Raw genomic sequence first — 22,639 nt, 5'->3', positions numbered from 1 at the left:
TTATTTGCAATTCCTTTTTGTTGTTATTATTGTTGGTTGTGGGGCTTGAACTCAGGGCCTAGCCACTATTCCTAAGCACTTTTGCTCAAAGCTACCACTTTGAACCACAGCACCATTTCTGGTTTTCTGGTGGTTAATTGCAGATAAGAGTCTAATGGGGCCGGGCGCTGGTGGCTCACGCCTGTAATCCTAGCTACTCAGGAGGCTGAGATCTGAGGATCGCGGTTCAAAGCCAGCCCGGGCAGGAGAGACCGTGAGACTCCTATCTCCAATAAACCACCAGAAAACTGGAAGTGGCGCTGTAGCTCAAGTGGTAGAGCGCTCGCCTTGAGCTGAAGAGCTGAGGGACAGCGCCCAGACCCAGAGGCTGACAAAAAAAAAAAAAAGAATCTAATGGGCTTTCCTGCCTAGGCTGGCTTTGAACTGTGATCCTCAGACCTCCGCCTCCTGAGTAGCTAAGATTACAGGCAAGAGCCACTGGTGCCCAGCCTTATTTGCAATTCTTACATCTTCATCTCTAAGTAGAAAAAAAGTCTTCCCAGTGGCTACCATCTAGGAACATATGATCCTGTTTGTTCCTTTATCATACATAGCATATACCTCCACAAGGAATCCCCTCATTAAGACCCTCTGTGTGACCCATTGGGAGAAGGTTGTTTCCTGCTATGACTGACTAAACATTCCTGAATTTTAAGGATCACTGATAAGGAAAGTAGTTTGGAGTTTTAGCAAAAGACGAAGTCTGCTTGACATTGGTGCCTAGCCTTGGCCCTGAGTAGGTGCTTCTATACTATGCACAGTGACCATGGTATATAGAGATACCAGAGTGTTTGAGGCTACAACTCCAGGAAAAATAGCTCAGATTCACTTTTAGTGTTGTTGGCATGGAGTCCATAGCCCTTGGGTACCAACTCCTTCCTCTGTGCTCCCATAGCTCCCATTTACAGTTGTATGATGTTTTATTTCCAGAATATTCCCTATGGAACATTCCTTCAAAGCAGGGAGAGGTAGTTTCATTTTTCTCTTATTTTCCTACCTAATAGGAAATCCAATAGAACTTATAAGTGCTACCTGGGTGAGTTTATGTTCAGAAATGATGTCTTTAGGATAGTGAATCTAACTGTGAGCTATGGAGAGTTTGGGCAGCAGTAAGGACTACAAATTCAAATTGATTTACCTTAGATACAAGAGACAAGGAAACGGTGTTTGGGGCTTTTACAATTCATCTTGTTCTTCATTTTAGCTCCTGGGAAACTTAATTGCTATGTGGCTGGGTATCATCAGGTAGGACCTTGGGAGACTTTTTTTCTCTTGCATAGCAGTATATGATCTGTATGTTTCACTGTGGCATAATCAATTACTCATAGTTCTACAGCTATCAGTCTGATATTTTTATGTATTTTGTGACTGATGGATTTCTTCAGAGACAAGGACCGATAATGGAAAAGCCCTCTAGGCTGCCAAATGGACAAGTGTTTGAAGACAGCTTCTGACGTAGGCTAATTGCTTAGAAATGATCTTAAGTTCAAAGAGTTAACAGGAGAAAATATAGGCATTTGATATATACTTCGTTAGACTTTGGTGTGTTTCCATAGAGCTGTTTCCAAAGTACATGGAATAGCAAAATCTCCAAGATAATATTTTACTTTGTAAGGCCTTGTTCTTCTTGGTTGACATTGAATATACCTAGATCAGAGAAATTCAACTAAGTTGTAGAAACTTAACTAGTTGTTTTGCCTTTTTTTTCCTTCCAAAACCAGGACTCTATCTCAGTATCTGACACGTTCACTCATTGGCTGGCACTCTATCACCTGAGTCATGCCTCCAAATCTTGTTTTGCTTTTTAACGAGGTGAAATATCTGTATTTTCTCACTTGATCTTAATCCTCCTACCCCAGAGGATTGCCAAGAACTGGAAGAAGGGGAGGAGGTCTAGATTCAAGATCAAACATGTGACTCTTTAAATACTTTTATGAAGTCCAAATTGAGACAGATGACAAAGGACATTATTTCTGACATCTGTATTTATATTTATTAGGGAAAACCTTTCAAGAGCATATATACCAAATCACATTCTATTACAACTTCAATGAATCATTTAAAAAGAATAGGTCTCATAAAATTGGAATTCTTCTGGGAAATATGGGACATATGGTTATCATTGTACCCAGAGTGCTGAAATAAAAACCTCACATTACGTTTTTATTCATTCATGTTAATTTATTCACTCTCTCCAGGGCCCTATTGGGTCCCCTTGTTATTCTTCCAACATGTGGAACATGCACCTGTCTCAAGGATGGGGCCTGCTCTTGTGTCTGGAAAGTTCTTCTCCTGTGGCTCAGTCCCTTGTCTAGTCATCTCTGCCCAAAAGTTATGTGCAGAAAAGCCTTTTCTGGCCCCTTTGACCTAAAAGATCAGTCTCTATTCCTTCTTTCTCTGCTTTGTCTTCTATAGTTGTTGATTGCCAGGCTACCTTCTAGAAACTATCTCAGAGATCTGAAACTGACTTGTTCATTACTGAGACCCTCACAGCTAGAACTGTGCTTACTGGAAATTCAGTAGAAGTTTCCTAAGAATAAGATTTACAAAATGAGAAGCTTGGTAATCTTCAAATGGATGGCCATTAAAAAAAGCAGCTAAGAAGTAAGACTGACATACTTAGCTCATTTAGGATCCCAGTACGTCCCTGTCACAAGGTAAGGGACTAATTAGAAGAAGGGACTAATAGCTCCTGTTGTGTGTAGAACTGTCTACGCCGCTCCATGATTTCAGAAGTGTCCAAAGGTTCTCTTAACTAAAAATATCACCATTTACTTCTCCCCCTCATTCCTACGATGTCTGAAATTCCAAATCAGTCCTCAGGAATTATAACCATTTTGACCTTATTTAGGCATCAAGCTTCTTGGATTGGACAACAAATACATTGGACTTTGTTGACCTCTTACCCAGCTAGGACCCACTGTCACCTGAGGAAATGTCTGGAGCCTAAACTGTCACTACCTGGGACTGGGAAATCAGAGACAATGAGTCATCCTTGACACAAGGGGGCGAGAAAGAGCAGTGATGATCCAGAGGCTAGAAGGTTGAAACACAGCATAGGTTGGGGAAATGCCCCTCTAGGATAGGTTGGGTCTCCTAAAGTAGAGATCAGATTGTGATTCCAAGATCCTCCACTTACAGATTCTAAGGATAATCTTGGGCAATTTGCTTAATCTCTCTGTACCCATTTTCCAGCTATGGAATGAAATGGGAATTATAAGTCATGCCTCAAAAGGTGGTTGTGAGGGGTGAAAGCCGTGTTTCTCAAGGGCTTAGAATGGTTTCTAAAACATGGTACTTGATCAATAAATACATGCAGTTCTGATGGTTTGATAAAAGATACTGCTGCCCTTTATGACTCATTGAAGACTCAAATAAACTTCCAGTATATTCTCCTTGGAGATTTACCAATGGATGGCTTCATGTGAGAACAGGGTCTCTGTCTCTGAGTTGCTAGAGCAGTCCATCTACCATCTGCCTCCTTTGGCTTGTATTTACTTGTGTTATGTGCATTAGTTCCTCAATAATACCACAAATTCCTATAGGAAATCACAATATCTGATTTGTTTTTTTCTTGCTGACATTGTCTCCCAATTCCTCCTATTTGGAGATGCTCAATATTTATAAATTAACTTCATAGTATTAGGTATTTACCTAATAACATATGATCATTTTTTTGCTTTTATTAGCATATATAGTTTTATAAAGGGGTTTTGTTTTGATGTTTGATCAATTATTTTACAAGCCAAGAATTTCCACAGCCTTTGGTTGTTTTGTTTTTTTTTAAAAAAAAAAAAAAGGGGGGGGCTGGGAAGGTGGCTCAGTGGTAGAGTGCTTGCCTTGCATGCATGAGGCCCTGGGTTCGATTCCTCAGCACCACATAAGCAGAAAAAGTCAGAAGTGGAGCTATGGCTCAAGTGGTAGAATGCTAACCTTGAGCTGAAGAGCTGAGGGTCAGCGCCCAGGCCGAGTTCAGGCCCCATCACTGACAAAATAAAATAAAATAAAATAAATAAATAAAATAAAAAAAGGTCCTACTAGCTATGCTGCAGATTAAAGGAGCATAATTTGGAACAATTAAGTAACCAATGCAAGATGTAAGGGCGATTTGGTTTTTAGCGAGCCTCTTTAAGCCAATCTGATGCTAATAGGACAAAGCAGCAGATACTTTATAAGAAGTAGCTTCTCAAGAAGAGAAAATTGGCTAGGCACTGGTGGCTCATGCCTGTAATCCTAGCTACTTAGGAGACTGAGATCTGAGGATCATGGTTCAAAGCCAGCCGGGGCAGCAAAATCTGTGAGACAATTATCTCCAGTAAACCACTAGAAAACTGGAAATGGTGCTGTGGCTCAAGTGGTAGAGCACTTGCCTTGAGCTGAAGAGCGCAGGGAAAGCTCCCAAGCTCAGAGTTCAAGCCCCACAACCAACAAAAGAAGAAAAAGAAGAAGAAAGAAGAAGAAGAAGAAGCAGAGGAGGAGGAGGAGGAGGAAGAGGAGGAGGAGGAGAAAATTGGAAGATTAGATGGAATTGTCATAGGCCAATACTGCTATTTTCATATGACTCAACCTTAATAGTTATACCAGACGTTTGAAGAACTGGGCCACATATCTTGGTAGGTGGTCAATGATCACAAGATCTATCATGCTATGAGAAAGTGCTCGAGAGAGACAGAGACAGAGAGAGAACCAGAAACTTTTCTTCCTTTTCTGATCTCAGTTACTGATTTCATATCTGTAAGTCAATATCCTATCACAGTGAAGTAACATTTGGAAGTCAAAATAAAGGAGCTAGTATGATTTGCTAGTGTGATTTGTGCCTTGTACCATATGGGTAAATGCACCCATGGCCAGTGAAGAGGAAAGGGCAGAGTTGTATGGACTATGAGGGGTAGACAGCAGACAGCAGACAGAGTCCAGCCTTTAAGAGACCAAGCAGCCTTTGAAGTCAAGGCTCTCCAAAACCAGGAACTAGACTGAGTTTGGGGTCAAACAATGGAAACTATACTGTATGGTCAGATCTTACTTATATCTACTTCTTATTTCACCAAATGCAGAATTTTATGAAGTTATATTTTTATAAGGCAGTAAAGTTTGTATTTTTTTATCTCGAATGCGTTCCAACCCATGTGTTAAAGACATTGTGGCCAGAGTAGTGGTGGTGGGAGAAAATGGAACTTTTTACAGCTGGACCCTATGAGAGATCTTCAGACTGTTGGAGCCATCCCCTTGAAAAGCATTATGGGATTCTGGCCTCTTCCTTCCTTCCTTTTTGCCGCTGGGCTCATGATATAAGTGGCTTTGCTCTACCCCATGTTCCCACCATGATGTGCTGCCTTCCCACAGGCCTGAAGCAATGAGACAGTTGTTCATGAAACCTCCAAAACTGTGCACCAAAATAAAGCCTTTCTCTTTTTAAGTTTAGTTACTCCAGGCGTTTTGTTATAACCATGGAAAGTTGACTAATACACTAAGAAAGTACAAATGATAAATAAAGTGTTTAGAGATGATATTGAGAACTAGAATAAGACCTCCCATTGTGGAAGTTAATGGCCCAAATTCTTTTTGCTTGTTGGCATCTATGAAGAATGTGAACCTTAGATTACTATAACAGAAACCCTACATTCCAGGGGAAGTTCTAGATCAATCCAACTTTGCTTGATAACATGGCATTTTTTCCCCTTCCTTTTTCTCCCCTCTTCCTATACTTAGCCTAAAATCTTTTCAGTAGTGGTTTTTCCTATGGATAACCATGAAAGTAATGTCTACCTCTTCCTCCACCCCTCGTGCCTCAGCTCCAGGCCCAGGCCTGCTTGTTGCTCATGGAACTGGTCACATATGCTCTTTCCTTTCTGAGGTCCCTTCCACCTGGACTGTTGTCCCAGATACCTACCTGTCTTCCCCCTGCTGGGCCTTGCTTAATAACCACTTTTGGGGGGAGGCTTCTTTCCTAAAAGGTTTCCTTGTCTAAAATTGTATAACTTATTCTGATTACAGGTTTATTTTTCACCATTGCACTTTAAAAACACATCTAATATTTATTTTTCTGTTAGCTGTCTTTTTTCCTGTTTTCCCTCCTAGAGTGTAGGTGCCATAAGGACTGACATTTGTATCTGTTTGGTTTGGTGTGTGCTCAAAATCTATATGTGACTAGTACAGACAAGATGCTCAGATATGTTGAATATATAAGTGAATATAAAGGAAATATGTGCAGCCGGGCGCTGGTGGCTCATGCCTGTAATCCTAGCTACTTAGGAGGCTGAGATCTGAGGATCGCGGTTCAAAGCCAGCCCGGGGAAGGAGAGACCGTGAGACTCCTATCTCCAATAAACCACCAGAAAACCGGACGTGGCATTGTAGCTCAAGTGGTAGAGCACTCGCCTTGAGCTGAAGAGCTGAGGGACAGCGCCCAGGCCCAGAGTTCAAGCCCCACGACCGACCAAAAAAAAAAAAAAAAAAAAAAGAAAATATGTGCAAACTATAGTACTGTAATCCTAGTACTCAGGTTGATGTGAGATCTGGCCTGCCTGAGCTATATAGCAAGTTTTAGGCTAGCCTGAGCTACATAGAAATACTCTGTATTAAAACCAGGGGGAGGAGAAAGAGGGGAGTGAGGGGGGGAAGAGAGAGAGAGAGAGACAGAGACAGAGAGAGGGAGGGAGGGAGAGAGAGAGAAAGGAGAAAGAAAGGGAAGGAAGGAGAGAGAAAGAAGAAGGAAGGAGGGAAAGAAGGAAGGAAGGAAGGAAGGGAGAGAAGGAAGGAAGGGAGAGAAGGAAGGAGGGAAGAAGGGAGGGAGGGAGGCAAGCTAATGCTTATGATTTGCCCTTCCCTTTGCCTCCATTTTTGAACAGATTTATCTCCAGAGTATCTATAAAACTTCCAGATGTGAACACAATTTCAAAGTCAATTGCAGATTGAAGCATATCTACCTTTTTCAGATTCCAGATTGGATGTAAATTAGATTTCAGATTGGTAACTCACCCATCAGCCGTTCCTGAAATGAAAAATATTTTAAACCATGAGTTCAAGATTAAATAAACATATTCATTTTAGCATTTTTTTTCAAAGCAGAGAAATAAAATCTTTACCAAATATTTACCAGCTTCCTAACATGTGTCATGCTCCCTATGTTAGGCCTTGCAGGAAATACAAAAGAAAAGAGCTAAGTGTCCATATGCTCTAGGATGGAGAAGCAGGTAGAAAGTAGGCAAAGATAAGGGGCTGGGAAGGTGGCTCAGTGGTAGAGTGCTTGCCTTGCATGCGTGAGGCCATGGGTTTGATTCCTCAGCACCACATAAGCAAAAAGAAAAAAGCCAGAAGTGGCGCTGTGGCTCAAGTGGTAGAGCACTAGCCTTGAGCTGAAGAGCTGAGGGACAGCGCCCAGGCCCAGAGTTCAGGCCCCACGACTGGACCTCCTCCCCCCCCAAAAAAGAAAAAAAAGTAGGCAAAGATAAATAACATAGCAGGCAGATATGGGACCTGTTGGTTTTGTGATAGAACTTTGCTGCTTCAAATCTCTGGCTCTTGTGTTCACAGGAACCAACACTTCTATGAGAAGAAACCTTCCTGATCACCTTAGAGGCTTCTGCTGTGTTGCTGCCCAACCCTGACCCCATCCAGCATAGAAGGGGAAGGGGAACGTAAAATTCAAAGCAATAGAGAGGAACATATGGACCTTTATGCTACCTAACCCAAGGAGAGACCAGCCCTCATCTTGCTCAGCACCACATGCAGTATGAAGTCTGACAGGAGGCAGCTGAGTGCCTTTTCTGAATCCTGCTAAGCTGTACACCTCATTCAAGGAGCAGGAAGAAAGAGGTGCTCACATTGGCCCTACAGAACCAGTGTAGTTAGAGGGAAGTTACCTGACAGTCCTGTTTCTATCTCAGATCATCAAGTCTTCCCTAGTGGTAAAGGTAAGTAAATGATCTCTGACTGGGGATGGCCAATACTCAAAGATGACCTGCACAGCATAGATTCTTTCATAAGCAGCACGTTAGTCAGCTTGTAACAAATGCCTGAACTTACCAACTTACAAGGAGAGAAGGCTGATTTGGGGCTCATAGTTTTAGAGGTTTCAGTCTGTGATGAGGTAGCACGTCACGGTGGGAGCATGTGGTAAAGCTAACTGCTTACCTCTTGGTAGCCAGGAAGTCAAACAAGGAAGGGGCGGTGTCCTACAATTCCCTTCAATGCCACGCCCTAGTGACCTAAGATCTTCTACTAGACCTGAGATGGTAAATGTTTTTCTACCTCCCAGTAGTGCCACACTGGGCACCAAGACTTTGGGGATAGCACACCTAGAAGATCCAAACAATAGCAGAAAGTTAAATAGATACAGACTTCCTTGCAAAGCTAACCCAACCATTTTATGTGTTGTGTTTTACTTTGGGGCTCTTCTCCTCATCTACATGTAAATGAATGGAGAGACAGGCGAGAATATCATTAACTGGAATTCAGCCTAACAAATAGGAACCTGGTAGCTATGCGAGCTTCTCTGTAGTGACAAGAGCCACATCAGAAAATCGAGTGCTACTGAGTTCCCAAAAGGGATAATAGCATTGGGTTGGACAATCTGGAAAGAGTCTAGGGAAATGATGGCTAATGCAAACCTTTATTTAACACAGGCTTTGCCACTCTTCAGAGCCTAACACTGGCCCTCTACTGTCCACACCCATCACCCAGAACAAGAGGTACATGTGGCTAAGAGGATGTGGCCACCCAGTGTCTGTGCCCCTCCAGTACACAGTACACACTCCATGCCCCCAGGAATTGGAGTTCCCTGCTCGATGTCTAAGGTGTGGGTGCATACAGGTCTCTCACTTTAGTCCATCCTCTGAAAGGTGGCTTGTGAGGCCCTGCTATATCTGAGGGGTGGCCAGTAGGCCATATTTATGGATGAAGCTTGAATGAGAGAGTATGGGTATTTAAATGTAAGTACAAGGCCTTCAGCAGAGATGTGTAAAGCCAGAAGTGAGAAGAAAAAGTGAGTTCCAGACTGAGGACCAGAGACTAGAGGATGGAGGCCAGTATTCTCTGGGCTGCCACATTCAGGTCCAAAATTTCACAAAGACCAAGATGTTAAAATTTGAACTTGGCCTTCAAGGTCACATGAAGGATTTTCCCTCAAAATAGCAGGATAGAACATTGTTAACAAGGTGGTTTTTGTTTTCTTTTTGATTCATGCCTTTTTAAATATTTGAATCTCTCAATTTTATGGACCTCTATTGGAAATGGTCCAGGAAGTCATGGATACCACTGACTATGAAGACATGAAGACGGGGACGCTGTGGAACAGAGTCTAAAGTTCTTTTTTTGGGGGGGAGGGGAGGGTCCGGTCAAGGGGCCTGAACTCTGGGCCCCTGGGCGCTGTCCCTCAGCTCTTCAGCTCAAGGCTAGTGCTCTACCACTTGAGCCACAGTGCCACTTCCGGCTTTTTTCTTTTTGCTTATGTGGTGCTGAGGAATCGAACCCATGGCCTCAGGCATGCAAGGCAAGCGCTCTACCACTGAGCCACCTTCCCAGCCCCTGGAACACAGTTTCTATACCCAGTCTTCTGTGACTCTATCTTCTACCTTGCTCTCTCCCCGGCACTCATTCTCTCGGCTATTTTCCCCTGGGCATTTCTGATCCTAGCCATGGGGTCCCTGAGTTTATCTCTTGTTGGGTATGTGGACTCATACCCTATCATCACATATGACAGTATCACTGGACAGAAGGAGCCACGGGCCCCATGGATGGTAGAGAACCTGGCATCAGGGATCACTGGGAGAGGTACGCTCAGTTTTTTTAAGGGAATGATCAGAAAGTTAAACAAAAGGACTTGTGCTTTACTAGCCTGAAGTCCTACATACTGAGCTATGCAACCTCCCAACCTTTTTTACTTTGTTTTTGTTGTTGTTGTTGTTGTTGTTGTTTGGTCAGTCATGGGGCTTGAACTCTGGGACTGGGTGCTGTCCCTAAGCTCTTCAGCTCAAGGCAAGTTCTGTACCACTGGAGCCATAGGGCTACTTTCCTGCCTAGGCTGGCTTTGAACTGTGATCCTCAGATCTCAGCCTTCTGAATAGCGAGGATTACAGGCCTGGTTGTTTTGGTTATTTTTGAGATAGGGTCTCCAGTTTATGCCTAGGCCAGCCTGGAACTTGATACTCCAATTTGTTTCCCATATAGCTGGAAACACAGCTTCTTACTGGTAGAGATGGATTGGTTTGGGCTGGCCTCAAACCATAATCCTCCCAATCTTCACCTCTTGAGTAGCTACGTTATTGGTGTGAGCTGAGCCACTGTGCCCAATAAGGGTACAATCTTAAGAGTATAAGCTCCTGAAGCACTGGGCAGGATGTCAGGAATTAAATGGGAGACTAGTAAAGAGAGACTATCAATATATACAACCACAGCCAGTGGTTGGGGAGAGGAGATTAAAAGTGATACTTAATAACAGTACTTGTTGGAGTAGACTGGAGTAATTTTCCAAAATATGCTATTGTTTGTCAGGAGAAGAGGTTCCTGTTATCAGGGGGAAAGGGGGAGTATTTAAGATGCTAGGCCAGCAAAGCAGTAATCTGTAGGACTCTGTTCACATCATAAATGTCATTATTGTTGCCTGGCCAAAGAATGAAAACTTAGAACCTAGTTAAAATCTAAGGCCAACTTGGCATTGTACCTTTAATTACTGAGACATTTTAGGCTAAGGCTAGGTATATGTGAAGAGGGTCTTGAGCTCACTTCTTGATCTTGATGCACTGCCTCTCCTTTGACTGGAAACAAAGAGAGCCCCTAATTGCCTTTTCTGTAGCCCTCAACGAATACAGCATTGTAGGAAAAGTAGGGAAAGTTCAGCAGAGATGCTGTCAACTGAGATTTGAAGGTTAATCCTAATTATGTTGATTAGGTCCAGTGCAAGAAATTCTTTGGAGAAATACGGGGAACCTGAGCTGTAGTAAGTGTGGGAAGTTTGATTTCAGTGCACCTGCTCCCCTCTCCTGGCCTTCTCAGTATCTACCATGAGTGTCCGAATGGGATCTCTGCCTTTTGATCAAATCCTATGCCTAGAAAAGAATGTAGGATTAGATTGTTACAGAAACTGTCAAAAATCAGTTCCTCCTGGTAACATAATATTTTACTTTTAGTGTTGGGACCCTTTTCCTACTAAATTTCATGTCTGAGGAAAAAGACTACGAGGGTATTGTTGAGGTGGAGGCTCTTTTCTGTAACTGGGATGACAGATAATAAGGTGGAAGAAAGGAGAGATGATGATGAAGATCAGGAAACAGGTCTTCCACACTGTGGTTGCTCTCTATATGACACCATAGTCCAGTTTCAGCAGAACTGTTATGAGCAGCACCATATGGAAGATTAACAGCGCAGTCATGAGGAAGCAATGTCACCAATGGACAATCCCTTGTCACTGCTGGAGCTCTTATGTGAATTGTTGTTGTTGTTTTGTGCCAGTCCTAGGGATTGAACTCAGCGCCTAGATGCTGTCTCTGAGCTGGTTTTGTTTTTGCTCAAGGTTAGCACTCTACCACTTTGAGCCACAGTTCTACTTCCAGCTTTTTAGTGTTAATTGGAGATAAGAGTCTCACAGACTTTACTGCCAGGGCTGGCTTAGAATGATGATCGTCAGATTTCAGCCTCCTGAGTAGCTAAGATTACAGATGTGAGCCACCAGCACCCAGCCTCATGAAAATTTTTGTGGCTTCTTTGAGGGTAAAATTTAATGTTAACTGTTGTGTGCACCTGGTGACAGCCATCAAATGCCAACCTGAACACCTAAGGCAATTCAGAATCAAAGCTGGGCTAAAAAGGGCTATGGTTACTAAACCAAAAATTGAGATTGAGGAATACTGAGTTCTAATACCCAATCTCCTGGTAAATCACCTCCCATGAATAGTCACACATTTTGTGTACTTTTCTTTGACACAGAAAGATATTTCAGTGGGGTACCAGTAGCTCACACCTGTAATCCTAGCTACTCAGGAGGCTGAGATCTGAGGATCACAGTTCAAAGCCAGCTCCAGCAGGAAAGTCTGAGACTCTTATCTCCAATTAGCCACTAGAAACTGGAAGTTGCACTGTGGCTCAAAGTGATAGAGCGCTGGCCTTGAGAAAAAAAGCTCAGAGATAACACCCGGGCCCTGAGTTCAAGCCCCATGACAAAAAAAAAAAAAAAGGTATTTCAAAGGTAAAAAGTCACAACACACAAACACACATCCAAAACACTGAGTGCCACCTGGCTTTTTACCCCCTAGGGGACATAGTATGACTCACCTTCATATTCTTCATTGCCTAGCCCCTGGCCCAGTAGGACGTACACAATAATGATCATGAACTTTGACTCTGGAAAATTCTTGATTTTTAGGTACTTAGTGAAGAAAATTAATTGGGAAATCCAGTTGCCAAATTTGAATGCTAGATGCTTAGGATCCAGTTGTACTTACATTATATTCTTCTTCCTAGACCCCCCCACTGGTCAGACTGAATCACGAAGAAACTTTTCCAAGGATTGCAACTCTCTTCTGCAGAGCTCCTGTCTTTTACCCTCCACAAATTTCCATAATGTGGATGAAAAATGGGGAAGAAGTAGAGTATGGAGATATTCTTCCCAGTGGGGATAGAACCTACCAGACACAAGCTGGACCCTCAGGGCAGCAACCTCTACTCCTGTGACATGGAGCACTCTGACCTCTGTGTTGTTCATGACATCCAGGGTAAGAACAGGGATCATGGCTGGCTGAGGAGTGAACCTGAGGAAAGAGCCTGATCAGGAAGCCACACTGCCTGCAGGGAGAGGAGGAGACATCACAGCATCACCCAACATGCTATAACATGGGTCTCCTAGATCAGCAATTTTCACATTTGGTCCCACTTCAAAATTTCTGAAATCCCAAAAGGTTTTTGTTTATGTGAATTATACCTATTGCTATTTATTGCGTTGCAGAATAATTTTTTTCTTAAGTTCAACACAAGCAAACACTAGCACATACTCCATTACCCATCAGTTTGATGAGTGAGAGAGGTGTTAGGTTTCTGGTAATCACAGGAACAGAAGTCCCAGAAAGGAAACCTAGAAGAGAAAAGGGGACTTGTGGATTTTCCTCATTTGCTTGCTGGCTTGCAGAATCGGGAACCAAAACTGTCTTTGGAGCCAGTGTTCTCGCCATTGTTGTGACTGGAGTTGGTATTCTGGCCTGGAGAAGACCCGAGGTGAGAGGCATGTGGAAGAGTTGTAGAGAGCTGCAGATATTCCCTTCTATTCTGTTCTCCTGAGATGTTTGACTTGACATCTGCCACTCTGAGCTCCGTTTAGAAATGGGTTGTCCTAGCCGGGCGCCGGTGGCTCACGCCTGTAATCCTAGCTACTCAGGAGGCTGAGATCTGAGGATCGAGGTTCAAAGCCAGCCCGAGCAGGAGAGACCGTGAGACTCCTATCTCCAATAAACCACCAGAAAACCGGAAGTGGCGCTATAGCTCAAGTGGTAGAGCACTCGCCTTGAGCTGAAGAGCTGAGGGACAGCGCCCAGGCCCAGAGTTCAAGCCCCATGACCGACAAAAAAAAAAAAGAAAGAAAGAAAGAAATGGGTTGTCCTTCGTATTGGGATCATAAAAGAACAGGGGACACCTTGCCAGCATGTAGGGAATGCACATATCCTGGATAATGTTTCCAAGGAGAGGCAAAAAGTATCAGTGACTGTGATTTCTCTTTTTTCAGGCCATCCTTGTTATTAATGACTATTGACTTGAGGGAATGTTGTCTTTCATGTCAAGACTAGTCAGTTTCCCATTTTGACAACCATTTTTCTTTCCCAGTCTTATGATCTTTTTCATCTAAATTCATTCTTTAAAACATGAGGTATTTAAGAATAGTTATCTTTGTAAAAATGGGATTTGCAATAAGTAAAAGGAGAAGGAGAAACAGGAGATAGATAGGCTATTGGTATTGTGAAGGAAAATAAGTTCATTAATTATTTCAGTATGAAATACCTACTGCGTTCAAGGTACCCTACTGGTTGCTGGGAAATAGCAATGGGAAGAGAGACATGATCCCTGGTCTCTGTTGTCATAGATCATGGTACGGTCCTCTGTGTGTGTGTGTGTGTGTGTGTGTGTGTGTGTGTGTGTGTGTGTGTGTGTGTGTGTGTGTGCTCGCACGCGCATGCACTGGTACTGGGGCTTGAATGCAAGGCTTCTTTCTCTTGGCTTTTATGCTCAAGGCTGGTGCTCTACCACTTAGGCCACAGCTCCATGTCTGGTATTTTTCTGGATAATTGGAAATAAGAGTCTCACAGACTTTGCTGTCCAGACTGAATTTGAACCATGATCCTCATATCTCAGGCTCTTGAGAAGCTGGACTTACAGGTGTGAGCTACCAGCACCCTGATCACATTATGTCCTATAAGGTCATTTCTTGCCTCTGGTTTTACTAGTTTTTCAAGTTGATCACAACAAATATTGATGAGACTTGGAGCATAACTTGGAACCCAGGTAGGCAGATGTTGGTTGTGCTTCATAGTCATGGAGTTAAACTCAATGTAGGTAATGCTATATAAAAAGTATATTAAGTCGGGCTCTGGTGGCTCACGCCTGTAATCCTAGCTACTCAGGAGGCTGAGATCTGAGGATCACAGTTCAAAGCCAGCTCAGGCAGGAAAGTCCATGAGAATTTTATTTCCAATTAACCACCAGAAAACCAAAGTGGCACTGTGGCTTAACATGGTAGAGTGCTAGCCTTGAGCAAAAGAGCTCAGTAACAATGCCCAGGTCCCAAATTCAAGCCTCATGACCAACACCAACAACAACAATAACAAAAGCATATTATTATAAGTAAGCCTGACTCCTTTACTAGAAATTATTTTCTAGACTGTTAGTGGGTCATTAATATTTCCTTCTTAAATAAAGTACAACACTAATCTCAATCCAATAAATGATAGTTACTGAAAAAGAAAAATAATTATAGCTCTTTCAAGAACTGAGTTCCTGCTTTTTATCTTGGGGAGTTTGTGAATTTGTGCTAAAATTTGTCAAGTACTAGGAGAATCTTGACAAAGCAGGCTAAAATTGTCAGTATCTGCTTTGCAGATTTTGCTGAGCACTGCACATTTTATTTTTGAGCTGTGAGGAAACATACATGCATCTGACTGAAAACTCTTTTTTTTCTTTCAAAGAAAAATGGAATCATCTACCATCCTACACCAGATTGAAGATTGCAGTTCACCCTCTGGTAACCAAGATCTCCTCTGTCCTACATGTTCTCAAGTGTATTGCTTGACACTCTTGACAACACGTGGGTATTACAGGATTGAACATTTATGTCAAAAAGATATGAGACACAAATTTCTCCTTGTTCTTTGGCTGCAAAAGAACTGTCAGTTTTAAGGCTCTTTTTGATAGACTCCTTTATCATGTCTGGTCTTAAGTACGGTTTGTCTCATAACACAACACTTCCTACATCGCTTTTCTCAGTGATGATTTATGAGATTAGAAAATCTCAGACTTGGAAGGAACTTTGTCATCTAGGCAGGAAATGTCTTCTCCAATGCTGTGTGTGGGTGTGTGGGTGTGCATGCACACACTGGTTCTATGGCTTGAATCCAGGGCCTTAGTGTTGTCCCTTAGCTTTTTTGCTCAAATCTGGTACTCTACCACTTGAGCCACACCTCCACTTCTGGTAGTTACTTGGAGTTACATGATCTCAGGTCTTTGAACCATGATCCTCAGATTTCAGTCTCCTGAGCTGCTAGGATTACAGGTATAAGCCACCAGTGCCCACCGCTACAATGCTTTAGATTTGAGCATTCAACTTAGACCTTATGTGCAGGGTATCTCAATACATCCCAAAATAAACTTTCTTCTTGTTCTTCTTCTGTCATGAAAATGTTTACTATTCAAGAGCTTTGAATTATGTTTGGCCTCAAACTACTTTTTCCCTTTTTAAAACCGTTATTACAAAGGTGATGTACAGAGAGGTTACAGTCACGTGTCAAATTATCTTTTTAAAATATTTTGGATAATATCGCTTGATAAATTTCTTTGCTTTTTTAAAAAATCACACAGCCCAGAATCATAGATGTAACAAGCAAGGAAGGAGAAACAATTTGAGGCACAGTATGGAAGTCAGGTTTTCCTAGGCCAACTTTTCTATTAGAAGCTTCTTGAACTTTGCTGTTGGGAATCTGGCTTCCCTTTTCTCTGTCCTCCTTCCCACAATTTTCACTTTCTGATTTTCCCCTTATTTCTGAGGGTTTTTCTCTGTTTTTTCTCTTCTTTTTTTCTTCTTTTCTGTGTGTGTGTGTGTGTGTGTGTGTGTGTGTGTGTGTGTGTGTGTGTGTGTGTGTGTGTGTGTGTGTGTGTGTGTGTGTGTGTGTGTGTACATTAGTACTGGAGCTTAAACTCAGTACATAATATTAGCCTGACACCAGTGATTCATGGCTGTGATCCTAGCAACTCAGAAGGCAGAGTTTTGAGAATACATAGTTCAGAGCCAGCCCAAGCAAGAAAAGTCCATGAGACTCATATCTCCAATTAACCTTCCTAAAAAAAAAGAAAATGGAAGTGGATCTTTGATTCAAATGGTAGAGCATCAGCCTTGAGTGGAAAAACTAAGGAACTGTGCCCAGGCCGAATTCAAGCCCTAGTATTGGCACACACATATACACACCAAAAAGTACATGTTTTTATTACCTAGACTTGGAAATCCATTGATGTATATCACTTTTGTAATATTCTTAAGCAAGAAAGTCACACAATCCTGCTCAGTTTTAAGAAGAGGTGTCATAAACCCCAACACTCAGTGGATAGATTATAAAAATTACATTGTAAGAAGAGCATGTACATGGGAGCTAACCAAATAGCTCCTCTGCAGCCTGAGATTTCTTTTGAATTCATCTTTGAATCTTGACCACCAGGAAGGCCAAGTTCTACCCAAGGGGAGATATTGATGCCTTTCAGAGGTTTAGTTCATACAACCCCTCTAGCCCTCAGGTACCCTGTACATAATATTTCTGGAAAGACTGGGGATGGGTGTTTCCCAGGAAGAAGCCCAAACAATTGTCTCCAAGACAACATCCTGGGACTTTCACTGTGGCCTTCTTGTTCAACAAGTCCCCTTCTTCATTTCTCATGGCTGGCATGGCTGAAGAAGAAAAAAAAAACCACTAAATATGTGAGTATTGATTTATGAATATGATGATTACATGAGAAATTTACCATGTAAAAAGATAAGACGCATCTATATATGCCGTTAGATGTGTTGTCAATTTTGTTGATTAAAATATGGGATTAAGCCTATTTATTCTGTTTCTGGCCTGTGAAACAATGTAGGACACAAGCAGGGTCCTAGCTAACCCACAAAGGCCATTTGTGGGTGCACACTGGCCTAGGCCAGGTCATATGGCTTGGGAAGGCAGAAATAGACTGGATTTTGACCCTGTTTGCCCTCTCCAGGGGAGATCCTTCCAAGCTCAAGTCATATTCAAAAATAGAGATTGACAATGAATGAATTTTATGGAAGAAAACCCAAAAAACCAAGTCAGTTTACCCAAAATGTTAGAACTAGCAGCTCTATGTAATTTATCCAAATACTCAACATTATCTGAATGACTTTACATAATCCAATCATGATGTTTATCTATGTCAATCTATTTTTAAAATCTTTATGTAACAGTACACAGTGTTTGCATGATGCCTTGTATGTAGCAGAGACTCAATAAATACTTCTTGAATGAACCAGTACAGTATTTTAACTAGCTAGCCTTTGTGTACGAGTGCAAAAGAACAGTGTCATCTTATAACTGAGTCATTGAGGGGAAATATCCCTAGGGTCCTGTATCATCCTGGGTACCAAGGGTCAATAGTCCAGGCACTGATTTGAATTCTTCTAAAGTTTCAGCAGCATTAACATCCTTTATTTCATAAACTGGATCGTGTCATTGCCTTGTCTGTGGGATTAGAGATACCAGAGATTCTAACACCTCCCCCCCCCTCCTGCCACCTCCATATGAAAGACAAGGACAACTTCAGAGCTTTCTCACAGACAACACTGGTTTCCAGTAACAGGTGCTTGAGAAATGAATTCTCAGACATCTTGGGTGCCCAAATACCTGGTATCATCTCTGTATTTCTTATTCTCCAAGCTTAGAGTTGTAATATAATGTGGATTTTCTTTTCTACCAGTATTTGAATCAGATTCTTAAAATACAAATTTCATCTATTCTTGTTAAGACCTTTAAACTGGGACGTATAGAAAACGATTTCCTCTTAAGAGCATTGATCCTGGATGGTTTTTCTTTCACCCCTTCCTCCCACTCAGTCTGAACCAAACCCAGCAGGGGCTTCTGCACTTGTCCCTTAGAAGGTGTTGGGGATGAGAGAAAGCTGGGGGCCAGTTGTTGGCTCTGAGTAGCTGAGTGGCAGCTGGGAGGCGGGGTTAGCCTGGGGCCTCCTGCTAGGCAACTCTGGGTCTGAGGCAAGTGTGTTATCTGTAGCCATATAACAAGAAGCAAGACAGTTGAGTGGCCAGAGAGTGGGGACAATGAAGGAGAAGCAGCAGGGCTGCTGCAAAGACCTCCTCTGAGCTGGTGGAGGCTGAGATCTGAGGATCTGTTTGAAGCTAGCCTGGATGGGAAAGTCCACGAGACTGTTATCTCCAATTAACCAGCAAAAACAAAACAAAAACAAAGACTGGCAGTAGAGCTGTGCCTCAAGTGCTAAGAGTGTCACCCTAGAACAAAAGAGCTAAGGGACAGTGGATAGGCCCTGAGTTCAAGCCCCAATACTGGCATAAAAAGAGGGAGAGGGGAAGAAGGAAGAGGAGCAGAGGGAGAAGAAAGATGGGGGGTGGGAGGGGGGAGGGGACCTGGCCTGTGGGAAAAGGAAGTGAAACCAACAGAAAAATGACACACATAACCCCAAGCTGAAGTCGTCTTTGCCTTGTTTCCTTTCTGAGGTTTTAGAGCAGATTCTAAAGTTACCTGAACTGAGTAAATGGTCTCTTTTTTTTTTCCCTGAGTAAATGACAGTAGCCTAAATAGAAAATTCCAGGAACACTCTGAGAAGAAACATGCTTTAATTTTCTGGGAAAATTTGAGAGGCTGGAATAATAAAAATGGAAACAGTTGGAGTTGCATCAGCTGCCAAAATACTCTCTCACATACTTTACCTAAGCACTCACTCTCCATATTACTCACCAGACAGCTCCGAATACGTCGTCTGTGTATTATACACAACAGGAAGTTGTTGGACTAGACATACCCCAGCCCCAGGCTGAGTACCCTGGCCTCCTTCCACCTTAATCTTAGAAAACGGAATTAGTCATTGATCCCTGAGGATCTCTAAAGAGGAAGGGCAAGCTGCAGTAATTTGATTTTGATTTTGCAAGATCAAATTTCAAAGACTTGTAAACCAGCTCAAGTTCTTTAAACTTGAAATTAGTCCACAACATGACCTGTTTGCTTTAAGACTCCAATGGGGGAAACTCCTCTGAACAGCTAACAACAGTTTAACAAAATGAATAGGAACGGAAACGAACTGTGTTTTGTCTGGATGGGGAGGTCAAGGGAAGTCAGAATAGATGAATGGAGAGAGGAAGAGTGGGCAAATACAGTCATTTTATTCAATGTACATATGTGAAAATGGAGCCACATGACTTATGGGTATAGATAGGGTTGGGAAAGATGGGGAGGACTGTGGAAGGGATCACATTGATCAAGATGCCTTGTACTCATAAACTGACTTGTTGAAACCCCTTTGTACAATTACTTAAAGATAATATTAAAAAATTAAATGTAAAACAAAAAGAAGTCCTGTTTCTAGGCCCAGTGTTGAAAATTTCAAAGGCTGGGACCTGTCACAAGAACTATTAATTTTTTTTCTGTGTGGCATCATATGTACTCTATTCTCATTAAAGCCACAAAATGTGTTTGTCCCAATTTATTATTCATAACCTGCCACAGTTACTGATATTCAAATTAACTTCTGTTAGTCTTCACTAATCAGTTATTCTGAGAATAGCTTCCATGAAGCCTGAGACTCTAATATCTGGACTGGGAAGGCACTTGAATTCATTTAATATTGACTAAATAAATTGCTATGACACCTGCTAAGAACCAGACAATATAGACAAGAGACCCAACCAAAGTTGTCTTGAAAACTAGCAAGTGCAAAACTCGACCAAACAGTGATAGCAAATTGAGCTCACATCATAGAAAATAATTTTAGCCATCCACAAGTGCCACATAGCTCTATTCCTAGCTACTCAAAAAACAGATCTGAGAATCAGGGTTTGAAACCAGACCAGCAGAAAAGTCCAAGAGATGATCTCCAATTAACCAGCCCAAAAGATGGACTGAAAGTGTGGTTCAAGTGGTAGAGCACCAACTGTGAGCAAAAGAAGCTGAACTAGAGAGCAAGAGGTCTTCAGTTCAAGCCCTGGTGCCAGAAAAAAAAAAGTAATTTTAGAGAAAGAAAGCAATCTAGAAAGTACTTCTATAAGATAGCCCTGGGTTTTGTGTTCATAAGAGAAATACAACTCTGAAGCCATGCATGGGGACATAAATTTAATCCTACCACTTGGGAGGCTGAGGCAGGAGAATCTGAGAGTTTAAGTTCAACTTGGGCTAAATAGTGATACCTTGTTCCCGAAACAAAACCAGCTAAGCACCAGCTGGGCACTGGTGGCTCACATCTGTAATCCTAGCTATTCAGGAGGCTGACATCTGAGGACTGCAGTTCAAAGCCAGCCCAAGCAGGAAAGCCATCAGACTCATAGCTCCAATTAACTATTCAAAAGCCAGTGTGTGGCTCAAATGGTGGCATGCCAGCCTTGAATGGAAAAAGCCAAAGGACAGTGCCCAGGACCTAAGTTTAAGCCCCAGTAACCAAACCACACACACATACACATATACACATATGCACACACACACACACACACACACACACACACACACACACACACACACACACACACACACACACACACACACACACACACCAACTCCGGCAATGAGCTTTTGTAATAACACTGAGAAACACAGATTGGTAAAATTTAAGTGAAATTAGATAGCCTGCATGTAAATCTACTGTGAGCTCTTCACACAGGAAGAGTGGGCTGTGAACACCCCAAGGCCCCCTCCCTCCCTGCAGCAGCTGGGCTGAGTTTCCCATACCAGAGACAGCTGTGATGGTGGCAGTCAGGAGCTCTGAGACTCGCATGATAGTGAGTTCTAATCCTCTAGTTTCTTTTCTTTTTCTTTTTTCTTTTTCTTTTTGGCTTCTCAACAGCACGATCCTGAGAAAGAACTCCCCTGCTAATTCCCAGTAATTTTTGGCTCTGGGCCTGACTCTTAGCTATTTTGTTGCATTCATGTGTCTTCACAGCTTCTCCCTGGCTAGACTGTAAGTACTTTAAGGATACAGTTTGAATGTCAACTCCTTCACTTAGTTTCATGGATTTGGAGTTTTGGGGTTTTTTTTTTCATCTTTCAGTTCTCTGAGTCTCAGTGTTACAAAAACAGGGCTACAGACCACTTGCAATCAACTGCCATCATTATTACTCATGACATCTTGTCAGCAGATACTGTTGTCCCCATATGGTTGGAGTTTAGTTGTGGTTCTCCATAAGGCCATGTAGCACTACGATGTGGATGTTGCCCCTTCCTAAAAGGCCCATGTGTTGGGAGTTTGGTGCCAGGATGATGGCGGTGGGAGACATTATGGAACCTGTAAGAACTGAGCCTCATGGGAGTTCTTAGGTCAACTAGGAGTGTGGCTTGAGAAGGAATTAAGGTGTTTCTGGTGGGATCCTGGGTAGGTCAGGGACAGAATTGTTATTAAAAACAAAACAAAAAAACACTTCAAAAGTAGCTTGCCTCTGGTATTTCCTTGTAACAGTGAGAAATGGACCAGTGTACATAATTAACAAGTGGCAGGGGCAGGAATCAAGCCCACCCTTTGCTCTGTGTACAACTATGTTCTCTCCAGTACACCACCTTCCTTTCATACAAGAGGCCCTCAATTGATGTTTGACCAAAAATTATAGCTATCATACACTGGAATCTTGAGAGCAACAACAACAGCAACAAAAATCAAACATCTATGCAATGAATCAGAGAATGTAAGTCTCTTATACATTGCTGGAAGCCTGAATCTGTTTGCTCAGCCTTTAATGATGTGACTTAAGTGCTAAGTAAATCCTGGAGAGTCAAATGAGGTTGCCTTACAATTCATGGAAATGTCAATGAAGCTTATGGATAAGATATATTGCTTGTCAATTCTTGGAATATGGGAATAGCTGATAAAAGCTTTTCCCCTTGCCAAAAACAAAAACAAAAACATTAACATCAAAAACCTCACTCTGCTGGGCACTAGTGGCTTACGCCTGTAATCCTAGCTTACTCAGGAGGCTGAGATCTGGAGATCATGGTTCAAAGCCAGCCTGTGCAGGAAAGTCCATGAGAGCCTTATCCCCAATTAACCACCAGAAACAGGAAGTGGCACTGTGGCTCAAAGTGGTAGAGCACTAGCTTGAGCAAAAGAGCTCAAGGACTGCGCCTCGGCCCTCAGTTCAAGCCCCACGACCAACACACACACACACACACACACACACACA

The 22,639-nt window shown here is 42.4% G+C and overlaps 1 protein-coding gene across 1 annotated transcript; it reads left to right on the top strand.

Annotated features, from left to right (window-relative positions):
* Positions 1–9,634: 9,634 nt before the first annotated feature.
* LOC138835567 (major histocompatibility complex class I-related gene protein) lies at positions 9,635–17,748 on the top strand (the record flags this gene model as incomplete). The annotated part of the gene is given in 7 exon segments (XM_070034049.1): positions 9,635–9,697; positions 9,699–9,794; positions 9,797–9,810; positions 10,806–10,860; positions 12,496–12,665; positions 12,667–12,746; positions 15,201–17,748. Coding segments are annotated over 7 exon segments (582 nt in total), but the record flags the coding sequence as incomplete, so codon positions are not given.
* Positions 17,749–22,639: the final 4,891 nt, after the last annotated feature.

The sequence above is a fragment of the Dipodomys merriami genome, unplaced genomic scaffold (genome assembly GCF_024711535.1).
Source record: "Dipodomys merriami isolate MVZ:Mamm:240054 unplaced genomic scaffold, mDipMer1.0.p SCAF_24, whole genome shotgun sequence".
In the NCBI taxonomy this organism is placed as follows: domain Eukaryota; kingdom Metazoa; phylum Chordata; class Mammalia; order Rodentia; family Heteromyidae; genus Dipodomys; species Dipodomys merriami.
The sequence above is the reverse complement of the archived record's forward strand: the minus strand, read 5'-3'. Positions and strand labels throughout refer to the sequence as shown.